The 13,098-nt window shown below is 32.1% G+C and overlaps 1 protein-coding gene across 12 annotated transcripts in view; it reads right to left on the bottom strand.

Annotated features, from left to right (window-relative positions):
* LOC118185892 (bromodomain-containing protein 3-like) overlaps positions 1-13,098 on the bottom strand; it is a 219,197-nt gene that overhangs the window by 102,138 nt on the left and 103,961 nt on the right. For all 12 annotated transcript variants that reach the window (XM_085817974.1, XM_085817949.1, XM_085817948.1 and 9 more), the window contains 3 exons: positions 8,936-9,064; positions 7,182-7,370; positions 4,313-4,805 (listed from right to left, as the gene is read on the bottom strand). In XM_085817974.1, the coding sequence (XP_085674100.1) occupies positions 4,313-4,805; positions 7,182-7,370; positions 8,936-9,064 (811 nt within the window). The remainder of the gene's footprint in view (positions 1-4,312; positions 4,806-7,181; positions 7,371-8,935; positions 9,065-13,098) is intronic.

Below are 13,098 nucleotides of genomic sequence, written 5' to 3'. Positions count from 1 at the left end.
CAATTGCGTAATTTACATAATAATAACTGCACATATCTTTGAAGAATAATTTTCTTTATGTATTCGGTTTCTTTCTTCAGCATGTTTCCTTTTCATTTTAGAATTTTGGGATTTAATTAAGGATTTCTGATTCTGTTTTCCTAAAAAACACTAAATGCATTTAGAATGTATAGAAAAAGTGACTAATTTAATTTCTTTAGTAATATGGATTTCAGAAGAAATATGAAATATATATTGCAAAAGACAGTTACAGAGCTGGTGTGGCAGAATTTTTAGAATTTAGTGACACACCAAACAACAAAATCTAGAAATGGCAAAACTTTTAGATTTTAGACAGGCTTTGGAAGCAGAATTTAGAAAGGCACTATGCAGTTGAATTTAGGATCCACACAGATTGCATCAGATGGGAAAATGCTTAGTGCCAGCTCTGTGTATTATGCATTAAGACATATTAGATGGATCTTTTAAATTGTAAGTTTTCAATTTCTTTATTAATAAAAAAAAAACCCTTTCTATAATGCCTGCCCAGGTGATATGATTAGAAGCATTTTTATATTTTCCACGCTTGTGTCTAGTGAAAAGTAGAGAAAATAAAGGGAAGATAAACATGTTACGAAAAAGATTCTAGTATCAGGAGTAAAACATTCAAATATTATGTCTTCATTGTTTTTCCAGACGTTCTCCAAAAAGTAAGAAATTCATTGGAAACTTTCTGTAAAATACATCCATTACGCATTTTTACCATGGAGACATTTTACATTTTGTCACATATTTATCGAATCTTCTAGAATCATGGGTCTATAAATCTTGCCTTCAAATCTTTCTAAATTTTCCATGCTGCAATGTCAAAAATACTACAGAAAAATTATCCCAACCAATTCTGTAACAGCAAAAAGCCAGAAATATTTGGGGGGGGGAAAGGGGAGGGAAAAAGTGCAAAATTAATTTTATAGAGGAAACTGATACATATTTTGAGAATTTTGAATATTCTGAGATAATTACATGGGAAATATGCTTACTATGAAAAAATTAAAAACAAGATATTTTTGATTAATTACATTGTTAATTTTGTTTTTGCTAAAAGAGGTTTTGTAAATTATGCTTTATAGCATTATACCTTGTTATTTTTCAGATACAAAATATTGTATAATAAGTTGCCAAAACGAAACTTTATAATATGACAGCGAATTTGTAAATTATGCTTTATAGCATTATACCTTGTTTATTTTTCAGATACAAAATATTGTATAATAAGTTGACAAAATGAAACTTTATAATATGACAGCGTTAATAAAAATGTTTAATTTTAATGTTATTTTTTAAATATAATTCCAATATATTACACATAAAATATATCAAAGTTATGATGTTTTAAAAAATCGTCGAAAAATTCAGATTTCGGAATTAAAAATTTTCTATAGAAACTGATACTGATCTTAAAATCGCCAAATTTAGAGCCGTTTAATAAAAGAATTCACATCCCCAAAAGCGAAAATTGTTTAAGAGCTCTTTATTACAGAGAATGAATTTCAAAATGCTTATGCTTCATTTCTTGCTTAGAAACTCGAGTATCCCATCATTTATATTAGAAATAGAAACAAATTAATACGCATGATCCCATTCAAAAGATAACCATATACGTCAGTGAATCGCCAAAAATAATCCTCTAAAATGCTAATTCACATTCAAAATGGCAGTCGTAAAAACAGACAGAAATTTCAGATGATTAAATTTAAGGACCTTCTACTGATTTTGGCCAAAATTAAGGACTTTTAAGGACTAAAAATCGATTTAAAAAAATTAAGGACTTTTAAGGATTCTTAAGGACCGTACGAACCCTGTAAGATATTTTCAAATGTAACACATATGCAAGTGGAAGACATTCAGCTGGCTTCTGCCTTATCACTTGCTATAGATGAGTCCTGTGACATAAAAGACACGACACAAGTTACCCTTTTCGTAAGGTATATGTCCTTTCAAGGTCCAAACGAAGAATTGTAGGATTGCTATCACTTTCAGGGCAAATTCTCGTGGAGAAGATATAGCAAATGCTGGTGCAAAAATGCCTGGAAGACAGTGGAATCGATATAAATAAAATCGTTTCGATAGCAACTGATAGAGACAGAAGTATGGCAGGAATACATAGAGGGGTAAAATCAATTCTTCAGAAAAGTAACCATGAAACTCTAACGTTTCACTGTGTAATTCAACAAGAAGCGCTTTGTGCCCAAACATTTCCGGCCGAAATTGTTGAGGTCATGAACTTGATAATTAAGATTATTAACAGCATTTTTCAAAAGCACTCTACCTCATCAGTTCAAAGATTTCCTTGATAGTTAACCAGTTTTCTGACCTACTTCTGCACAATAAAGTGTGATGGCATTCCAGAGTTAACGCATTGCAACGTTTTACTTTCTGCTAGAGTGGAATAAAAACATTCCTCAATGAAAAAAGCATTGAGCATCCCAAATTGGATAACAACTACTTCATGGCAGAACTTCTACTACTGCAAAACTTCTACTTCATGGTAGATACCACAATGAAACTAAATGAACTAAATCTAAAACTGCAAGAAGAGGGCAACGATGCCTTGCTTGAAGAAATAGTTTGTTTCGAAAACAAATTACTTATTTTTGTTGAAGACATGGACAGCAGTAAATTAATTCATTTTAAAAATCTGAATTATATAGCAATGAGACCAATTCGACTATTGACACGAATTACTTTCACATAGCTTTAAAAAACATGAAGGATGGATTCGCTGAGAGATTCGAGCAATTCAAAATAAACAAAAGTACTCTTGCAGTCATAGTAAATCCTCTCAATGCAAATACAAATGATATCAACAATGAGACATTTGGAATTTATGCTGGATCACTTCAAATGCAACTGCTTTATTTAAAAACCAAAGACTTGTGGAGTGGCCAGTTCATAGAACTCAAGAGCAAGTTGGAGGTCCAGAAATGAATGAACATCAAGCGGCACATGTGGACAGCTCTAAAAGAGATTCTGCGAGTTGAGGCCCTCATATTCGGCGCATGTAATAGTCTTCCAAAATGGTACAGTGAGGTGAAGAAGTTGGCATATGGAGTACTGACGATCTTCGGGTCGACATAGTCATGCAAGCAAGCGTTCTCTTGCATGAATATAATAAAAAGTAACATAGCGTTCTCTTGCATGAATATAATAAAAAGTAACATTTGAAGTCAACTAACAAATAAAAATCTAGAGTTGTGCTTGAAACTTAAAACAACAAGTTATAAGCCAGATTTAATCAATCATTCAAAAGGCATGCAAAGCCAATGCTCCCATTGTTGTAACTATCTATAGTTGTATTTATATATATATATATAATTCCGTATTTAAAGCCGTTTATTTTAAGTCAAAAATCAAATATGTATAAGCAAAACTATAATATTGAAACAAAATTTTTAGTGGCTCTTTAAAAACTGGGAAATTTTGTAAATTGTAACTTTTGACTCTTCTGTTTCAATAGGTTGTCGACCCCTGGGCTAAGGCAAAGCGAATGAAAATAAAGAACCAAGAGCCTTTAGATATAAAAATTAAAATACAAACAAGTTTTCTACACAGCCTTTGAAGAAATAGGGAAATATGATTGTCCTTGCAAGACACCTCTTTCAGAACTTATAAAAATCTATCCTGAAAAGTTAAAAGAAGTAGCCCTAACAGTAAGAAGGAAAGTTCCTCAAGTTAATGTGGAAGGACTCTTCTCAGCTCTGAAGTTTATCAAATCGGATCTATTGGCCCCTCCAATAAAGAAGATCTTGCCGAAGCTATACTGCTTCTTAGAAATAAGTAATGCCAGTTTTTCCATTTCATAATAAATGCTAATTAATATAAATAATTTGCTATGCCATTAACTTTTTTCTGTAGCATATAAGGTAGCATCATTCTGTAGCATCTGTGTACACATGCAAATATATGAGAGAGTTGGTCATGTTCCCCACCAACTCCACAGTCCTGCTTACATGACACATACTTTTTGACAAAATTCTCTAATTTTACAAAATCATTTCCCTAATCAGTTAAACCCAAAAGAAATTATAAACATATAAAAATTAATATAAAATTTATCATATATTTAAGAGAACATGTTTAATGTTAAGCACAATGGTGGAATAAGGATACACATTTATTCACAAATTATTTCTGCATCTTCTGAAGCCAAGGATACAGTGTGCGTGTGTGGGGGGACCAAACTTTCCTCATGACACATAAAAACAAAACAAGATTTTCCTACAGCAATAATAAAACGTTTCCACTGAAAGCATAAAAATTATAAAAGAGCTACCTGGAAGTTTATTAATATCCAAACTCAACTGCCTTTTCTCATCATAAGACATTGGTTTGGCATTATTGTCTTCTTCTTCACTATCTAAAGCAGGTACCAAAGGTGGAGGTGGTTGTGCAGCAACAGGCGGCTGTTTTGTTTTCCTAGGTTTGCTATTAGTCCTTTGTCGTTTATTCTGATTAGTCTGTTTAGGCTGACTAACAGCTTTAGCTGATGCATTTTTTGCCTTATTTTGTTTTTGAGGCTTTGATTGAGCTTTCTCTAGAGGCAATGGAGCTGGAGGTGTATAAACTGGTGATATAGCAGCAGCAGTAGGAGGAGGAGGAGGTGGAAGAGTAGATGGTACAATACTTTGTACATCTATTTCTTCTTTAACTTTTACTGGATCAGATGAATCTTCCTTTATTTTTTTCTTCTTCCTTTTCTTCTTCTTCTTATCTCTATGGCTACTCTGTTTTGCAAGATTGTGTATTTCTTCAGTTACTTTCTTCAGCTTAAAATAATAATAATAATTAAACATTAGAAGGGAGAAAAAAGGTATATCAATAATGACATATAAATCACCATTTGTAAAGGAAATATAGAAATATACATTAGTCATAGTAAAAGCCTCCACAATTATCATTTTGTTAAGAAACCAAACTACAGGAAAAAAAAATTAATCTATATATTAAAAATACAAAAATCCTCCTTTAATACTTACTGGATGGAAATTATTTATTGATAATATTTATACAAGCCTTGTATACAAAAGAAGTAAATTTCATTTGTTACTATGAGGATCATCTGCAGTATACATAATGGATTAGAGGCATATGGTTATATCAAGGGACTCAAATTTTATAATTGTATGGGAAAAAAATTGTAAGATGCCAATTTCACTGTTTGTCTAATATTCAGTGTTAGAGTGTTACATGATTTGTGCAGAATGGTAAACTTTCATAGCATACTTATACAGTACATGAAAAATCATGATGCTCTTGTTGAAAACTAGTATGACATAACAAAACTAAATTCTGCATCATACAGGCATTCTTTTAATACATTAATGGCACAGCTGCCAATCTCTAAAAAGCAAGATTTTTTTAAGAGGTTTTTGCACAGCATGGTAACGGCGATTCAAAAAGACATATTTGAACTAAAAATTCATTCTATATTGCATCTTTAAAGATATTAAACTATTTATAATAGGATTCTTGTGAAAAATTTCACATTATTTAATACGATAGTCTGAATTTTATGATCTTTCACTAATTTAATTAATTATTAATTTTTAACACTTTTATAGTGATAAAAATCCTGAGCAGAAAAGAAAAGCTCCTATTTATCAAAAGCATTTATTTGTAAATACGATGAAAATAAAATTTATAATAATTTTACATACAAACTGTGTGGATAAATGCAACATTTATTGACATAAAAAAACTGAATACAAATATTAGACAATTAAACGTTGGTTGAATGTTTATAAAAAGTTTTTCCCAAATATGTTAAAAATATGTTTTAAGATGTACAATTATTCTGCTTTAATCTAATGGATCGAGAAACAGGTGTTAAAAATATGTTCTCAGACATACATGTATCATCATCTTAACCTATTTGAATAGGAAAACTGCTGTGGATCAATACCACATCATAAATCTGATGACACGCAAATTCATCACAGAACACAAGCACACTTCAATAATCTGCCACATAAACTAATGCTACTTATTCAAAAATTACACAAAACATTTATGCTTCTACAAATGAAAAGATTAAATACAAGAACATTTAAAAACTAGAAAAAGATATAATCCAAAACCTGAGATCATAATTCAATTTACCACCATCAGATTATATCCTTCTTCAGAGGCTTAACAGCTTTTAATCATTTAAATGGAAAATAGCTAAATACATACGGTAAGGTCCTGGCTAATTTTCTTTATTTCAAAATGAAAAAAATTAAGGGGGAAATAAATTAAGCTAGGAAAAGATAATAAACACTGATGGAAATTATATTTACAATTAAAGACTAAAATGGAAAAATATTATTACAGAACTTATAAAAAAGCTCTAATATTAAGCTAATATACACATACAGCGAGAGAGCGAAATATATCCCAGAGCACATTTTAAAAATAGCTTTACAGGGGAAAGAAAGAATAGACAGAAAAAATTGTGTTTAGACTTTCTTTGCCTCTCATTTACCTAACTTAGTGATATAATATAAACATATAGCTCCTATCTTCTTTACTATCGCAAAGAAATGACCTAGGAATTTCACTGGATTTTTTTCAGAGATGTTGTTAAATGTTAATCAGCTCTTTATTTTAAGCAATCTTATGGCAAAAAATACTAAACTTGAAAAATCTAACATAGAGCGAGCTTTTTATATTTCAGGCCATACCATAGAAAGTGAACGTTAAATTGAGGTTGGACTATTTTGCAATTAAAGGGTTACTAAAAAATCAATAAATTTAAAAATCGCCCAACACGTAATTTAACTTAAAAATAAGTCATGCTGATGAATATAAACAAATTTATTTCTCATTGATACACCAGCTTAAATCTACTATTTACATTTGCAGCACAGAAAACATGAATAAAACGTATGCATCCAGTATTGCAAGGCACAGCTACACATATTTTGCACAGCTAAAATAGTCTCTTTTCTTTTCTTTTTCTTCTTTTTATAAAAGCTGTAACATCAGACGTATCAACTATACAAACATAGCTGTTGAAATATAGTTAAATTATATTCATTTTAGGACAAGAAGGGAACACCTAATTCTTTCTGCTTATTTATATGAAAAATTGCTTTATTCTTTCACATATGGATTTCTCAAAAGTTAAATTTTGGAAATGCAGAAAAATAAGAAAAACATACTTCTTCTTGAAGTTGTTGCAACTTTAATTGTCTGGCTCTTTTCTCCTCTTCAGAATCACTAGAACTGCTGTCTGAGGATTCAGAGCTTGATCGTTCACGAACTTCTTCCTTAGCAGGAGGTGGAGCTGGAGTCGTTTCCACTGGAGAAGGTTCGTCGGGCATTTTGGCATACCTCATTTCAAAAACATCCTAGAATTTTTAAAACATAAGTACATCCCATAAATCTAACCTAGAAGTACATATAATTTAGACCCAAATAAATAAATACACTGAATTATAAAAATATAATAAGTTATGCAATTCCTTATATGTTATGTAGTTATGCTCACATTTTAGAGAAGGGGTATCAATGCATAATAAAATGTAAGAATCTTTTTGAATATTTCAAACTAAATAGATAGAAATGAATAACTTTTTGCTCAAAAGCAGCACTGAATCATAATAAAGTATTTGATGCATTATATAAAAAAGAAAAACTAAGATATCTAAAGAACACCAATCACACAACAGCAGAATAACAAATATCACATACACAATAAATTTTTTCTTTTTATTTAAATGCATCTAAATATATTAACATACTACACTCAAACAACTACCAAACCTGAAATATGAAAATATAGAAGATTTGTTGAACTGCACAGTCACACAGGACTTTCCAAGGATTACAAATTCACACATCTGATTTAAAATAATGCATTGTTAGTAGTGTTAATTATAACATGTCATCTTCATATTATAATTAATTTTATAACACTAAAGATGCATTGTCTTTGAAGTGAAATATATTAACACCTAATTCATTCAAAACTAAAATTTATACAATAAAAAAAAAAAAGTCTTATATCCAAATACAGTCAAAAAAAGTCTTTATTCTTCTATTCCTATTCTGAAAATAATGCATAAATTTAAATTGTCACTTCTTCATCACATTACAGGACTCACAAAAGTTCGTCTAAAACTGAAAGTGAATTATATTACCTTCATTTAAAATATGCTAATTCTACTGTAAATTTTCCCCCTTTTGATCATAAATCTTGCTCTAGAACTGATATCACTTGCCAACGGTATAAAAAAGTCCTTCTTTCTAAATTCCAAAACCTCACATCCCAGTCGACTAGTCCCACCCATCTTGTTATACTAATTCTACCCAGTGTAAATACTAATCCTATCATTAATATCTCGAATATTAATCTTTTGGAGGATCAGATGAAAGTATTAAAGTTTAACTTCAACTTTTCAAAGACACGTATACCTTCCGTTTCTCAAATTATCAGCGCTAATGGGAAAAATTTAAGTTCTCTAAATTTTGGTAAAACAGAAGAATACAATCCGCCACTTAAATACTCATAACATGAACCTTAATAACAAATCATTTGTTTTGAAACTTAACCAAAATGAAACTTATTCCTTTTATAAACTTTGAATCTTAATGAAATTAATTCTAATACTATTTTTATTTATTCTAATACTATTTTATAATTTTGGCTTCCAGATGACCACATCTGAGTGGAGGACTATGTTATTCAAAATTTAATGTCCCTAGGTGCCGTTATTTTTTCACAGCGCGAGAAATATACATACATTCATGCAGATTTCTTCATTATTTAATTTCTTTAAATATAATTCAGGGATTTAATATTTGGTGAGAACAAGCTTTTTTTTTTTTTTTTTTTTTTTTTTGTAAAATAAATTTTCAAAGCATAAGATTTATATCAATGTACTCAATAATAATACTAAAAATAAACACACACCTGTAGTTTACGAGCCATGGCAACAACTTCATGATCAGGAGGATTATACTTATAACAATTTGTAAATATTAACCTTACATCAGCAGCAAATTCAGAAGGAGAATGATATGCTCTGTCTTCAAGTTTTGCCTTAAAAAGAAAACGAGTATTTCTAATTAATCAGATTTAAAAGATTTCACTTACATTTTTGGCTTAAATAAAAAATATCAGTGATACACAAAGGATACTGCTTGCTTGTTTAATCAATGTGATACAGCATATTATAGCTAGCTGGCAAAGGTGAGAAATAATTTAGAAGTTTTATAAGGTGTTTCTCCCACCTTCCCAGCATGCCTTCGTACTGTAGTGGTTCTGCACGCTGGGCTGGTATTCCAAAGGTCCGCGGTTCGATTCCGAGCAAAGGCAATTGCTCATTTTTTATCTTGCCTGCTTCCAAAAAATATCTAATGTCTCTACAGTGGTGCCCAAACTAAAAGGGTGTTGGATGATGATTCTCCTCAGGATTTGGCTATTGGGTCCCCTAAAAACCCCAGTCGGCCTTTAAAGGGGGGATTATATAAGATATTTCTCCTGCCTTCCTAGCGTGCCTTCATGGTGTAGTGGTTGTGCACGCTGTGCCGTGATTTCAGAGGACCATGGTTTGATTCCCGGTGGAGGCGTTACTAACCTTTCATCTTGCCTGCTCAAAAAAAAAAAAAAAAAAAAAAAAATCGGATGTGTACACTACATCACTTCCTTGGATTGGAATATTAAATTATACGCATTTTTTCTTGCATTTCATTTAAACTTATTGGATTGAATTAAATCTACCTCGCCGAAAGCGCATGAACCACAATAGAATAAATGCATTCTTTAAAATTCACTCTAGTATTTGTTTACCATAGCGACACTCTGGCGCTAGATTCACTTAACAATATTAATAATTATATAACACAACTTATATAATAATTATGTAATGGAAACTAAGTTAACTGTTATATAATCCAATAATTATATAACAGTTAACTTATATATTTTGTTCATATTATAACTCATAATGCACAAAATTTAAATCATTTAAAGAATAGAACTATCTAATCGTTGCCACATGTTCTATTCAAATACTATTATAAACCTAGAATGATGTATAAAAGAAATTAAGCAAACAAAACAAAAAAGAAACAGTTTTTCACAGACGATTGAGTATTTCTCATTTAATTAACTCAGTTCTCACTTCGCGAGAAGGCAAAAATACATAAAAACTCAAAATATCTATATTAAAAATTACGAAGTAAATCTCACTTATTTCCTCGGAAAAACTCCAGAAAGAATTAAGCATGATTTAATTGGCAATAATAAATGAATGCATTATCTTTGTTGTTACGAAGCTAAGTTTCTCTAGATTGGCAACAAATCCACTAGTCTTCTGTTTCAAATGTAAACAATCAATGGCCGCCATAAAAAAAGGCTCAGCGACAATTAAACAACTTTAAAATTACTGATAATTCTAAAAATATTGCATAGAGATTTACTAAAGGCATAAAATCCTTAACCGGAAGATAAAAACAACATAATTCAATCATTTTTAAAGCAAAAAATGTACAATTTATGGTAAAAGTTTACAATTGGGTGCCCCTTGTTTTTTGGCGCCAAGATCGACACCAGGAAGGCACAATTCAAGATGGCCGCTATACAAAATCAAAATAAGAAGTCAAAGAATTACACAAACTCTGTGTCCATTTACACATCGATCTGTTTTTACTTAAAAAAACATGCTAGAATTGCACAAACTAGACATTGCGCACTGGCTTAAATTTGTCCATGTACACATCAATCTATTTTCATTTAAATAAAATCAGGAATCTAAAACAAAGTTAAAACTATCATGGTAAACCAGAAGTGAGGTTTCATCGCTGAAATTTGAAAAAAATTTTCGCTAATCGAAGGGGCACCCAATTCTACACTAGAGCCCAATTTACAAACATATAAGAGTAAAGAAACTGAGATCACTGAGCTGGGTAACAGAGTGGATATATATATAGATGTATTTATATATGTTTGGTGCGGCCGATTGCAGCCAAAATACGAGGTGCACACCTATATGTTATAGCAGTCCTATATACAAAATTTCAACATTCTGAGGCTACTCGTTTTTGAGTTATGCGAGGTACGTACATACATTCGTACAGACGCCACGAAAAATTCTCTTCAGAATTAATTTTAAAGCAATTTTATAATTTTTTTGAAGGAAAAGAGTATTTTATTCTGTCCTTACGTACAGATATCACGCAAAAACATCGTTAAATTGCATTCTATAGCAGTCAAAATGGATATTTTCGTTGAAATATGCTGCCTGAAACCTTTTGCAATTTCAATACTTCCTTTTTACTTCGTACAAGGAAGTAAAAAGGGGGGAAATCCTAATGTCTCTACAGTGGCACTCGAACTAAGATGGTGGTGGATGATGATTCTCCACACCCAGGATTTGGCAAATGGGTTGCCTAAAAAGCCCGGCCTTTAAAACGAGACATATACCTGTATAAGGTATTTCTCTCACCTTCCTAGCATGCCTTCGTGGTGAAGTGGTTCTGCACGCTGGGACCGGTATTCCAGAGGTTCGTGGTTCTATTCCCGGCAGAGACGTTTGCTAATTTTTCATCTCTCAGGATTCCCCTCCCCCCAAAAAAAATCCTAATGGTCCTACAGGCTTTTCTGGGAAAAGGGTTCATATTCACATTATACAAGGGGAAAAGACCTTGAAACATCATTGCAGCTAACTTATTAACTGGCAGGATTTAAACCAAGTTAGTTCAAAATATCAGTGTTGAGTGGTCTTTGATAAACAAAGGGGAAAATTCCGTAGTTATAAATATATTTACATCGAAAAATCATATAAAATTTTACAAATGTGTATAAATTTTAAGAAATACGATTAAATTAATACAACAATAAAGTCCACACACACACATACAATACATCTGCAACAGATTATGAAATAAGTTTTCCAAGTACAGCATTACAATGTGAAAGTTCAATAACTTTTTTCACTGAAAAAATTTTGTGTGCAACATTTGCTTGTTTTCAATGAGAATAATTAATTTCAGTGCTAGGAAAACATTCTGGAAACCTTCATGGAGTATTTATTTAAGATTAATGCATTGTGCAAAAGGAATATAAAAATTCAGTTAGGATATGTCTTTCCCATAAAACAACAATTCAACAGAATTCCTAAATCCTTCAATTCAACAATTCTGAATTCCTAAATTCTTGCCATAGAAGCTTCATTGTTTGAAAATTTCCAAGATCAGTCACTTATTACGAGGGCCATCCAGGAAGTAGATTACGTTTCCGTCTGTGTCCGCTAGGGGCGGGGCTAGCGCGGCCATCTTGGGGTCAGAGCGTTGCGCAGCTCAGTCTGCATCTAGCCGTGCTAGTGAGAGGTTCGTGCTGTGCTCCGTTCAGACACTGTGACGGTTTGAAATGTCTGCATTAATTGAAAATCCCGCGAGCTGCGAGGTGCGCTCAGTAATAAGGTTTCTGACTGCAAAAAACTGTAAACCGATAGAAATCTATCGGCAGCTTCGTGAAGTGTATGGGGACAACATTATCACTGAAGGTGGAGTGCGTCAGTGGGTCATAAGATTTCAAAATGGCCGAACCAATGTTCACGACGAAGATCGAAGTGGGAGACCCAGCATAGTGACCGCCGAACTTCTCGAAAAAGTCGATGCTAAAGTCCGTGAAAATCGAAATTTCACAATAACGGAACTTTCTTTGAGTTTTCCACAAATTTCGCGAAGTTTGTTGCACGAAATCATCAGCGAAAAGCTTGGTTACCACAAGTTTTGTGCAAGATGGATTCCAAAAATCTTGACAGAGGACCACAAAAATCAGCGAATGGCTGCAGCGTTGAACTTTTTGGACGCTTACCATAAGGATGGTGACTCTTTACTCGATCGCATCGTTACTGGTGACGAAACATGGGTGAAACATGTGAACTGTGAAACGAAATTGCAATCAATGCAGTGGGGGCACACAAGTTCTCCCCAAAAACCCAAGAAATGCATGCAAACAATGTCGGCAAGGAAGATGATGGCGACTGTTTTTTGGGACAGAAAAGGTGTAATTTTGGTGGACTTCCTGGAAAGAGGCACTACAATAAACTCTCAAAGGTATTGCCAAAC

Source organism: Stegodyphus dumicola, chromosome 1 (assembly GCF_044657685.1).
Source record: "Stegodyphus dumicola isolate Sdum_Otavi_A_Nest chromosome 1, ASM4465768v1".
Lineage (NCBI taxonomy): Eukaryota > Metazoa > Arthropoda > Arachnida > Araneae > Eresidae > Stegodyphus > Stegodyphus dumicola.
The sequence above is the reverse complement of the archived record's forward strand: the minus strand, read 5'-3'. Positions and strand labels throughout refer to the sequence as shown.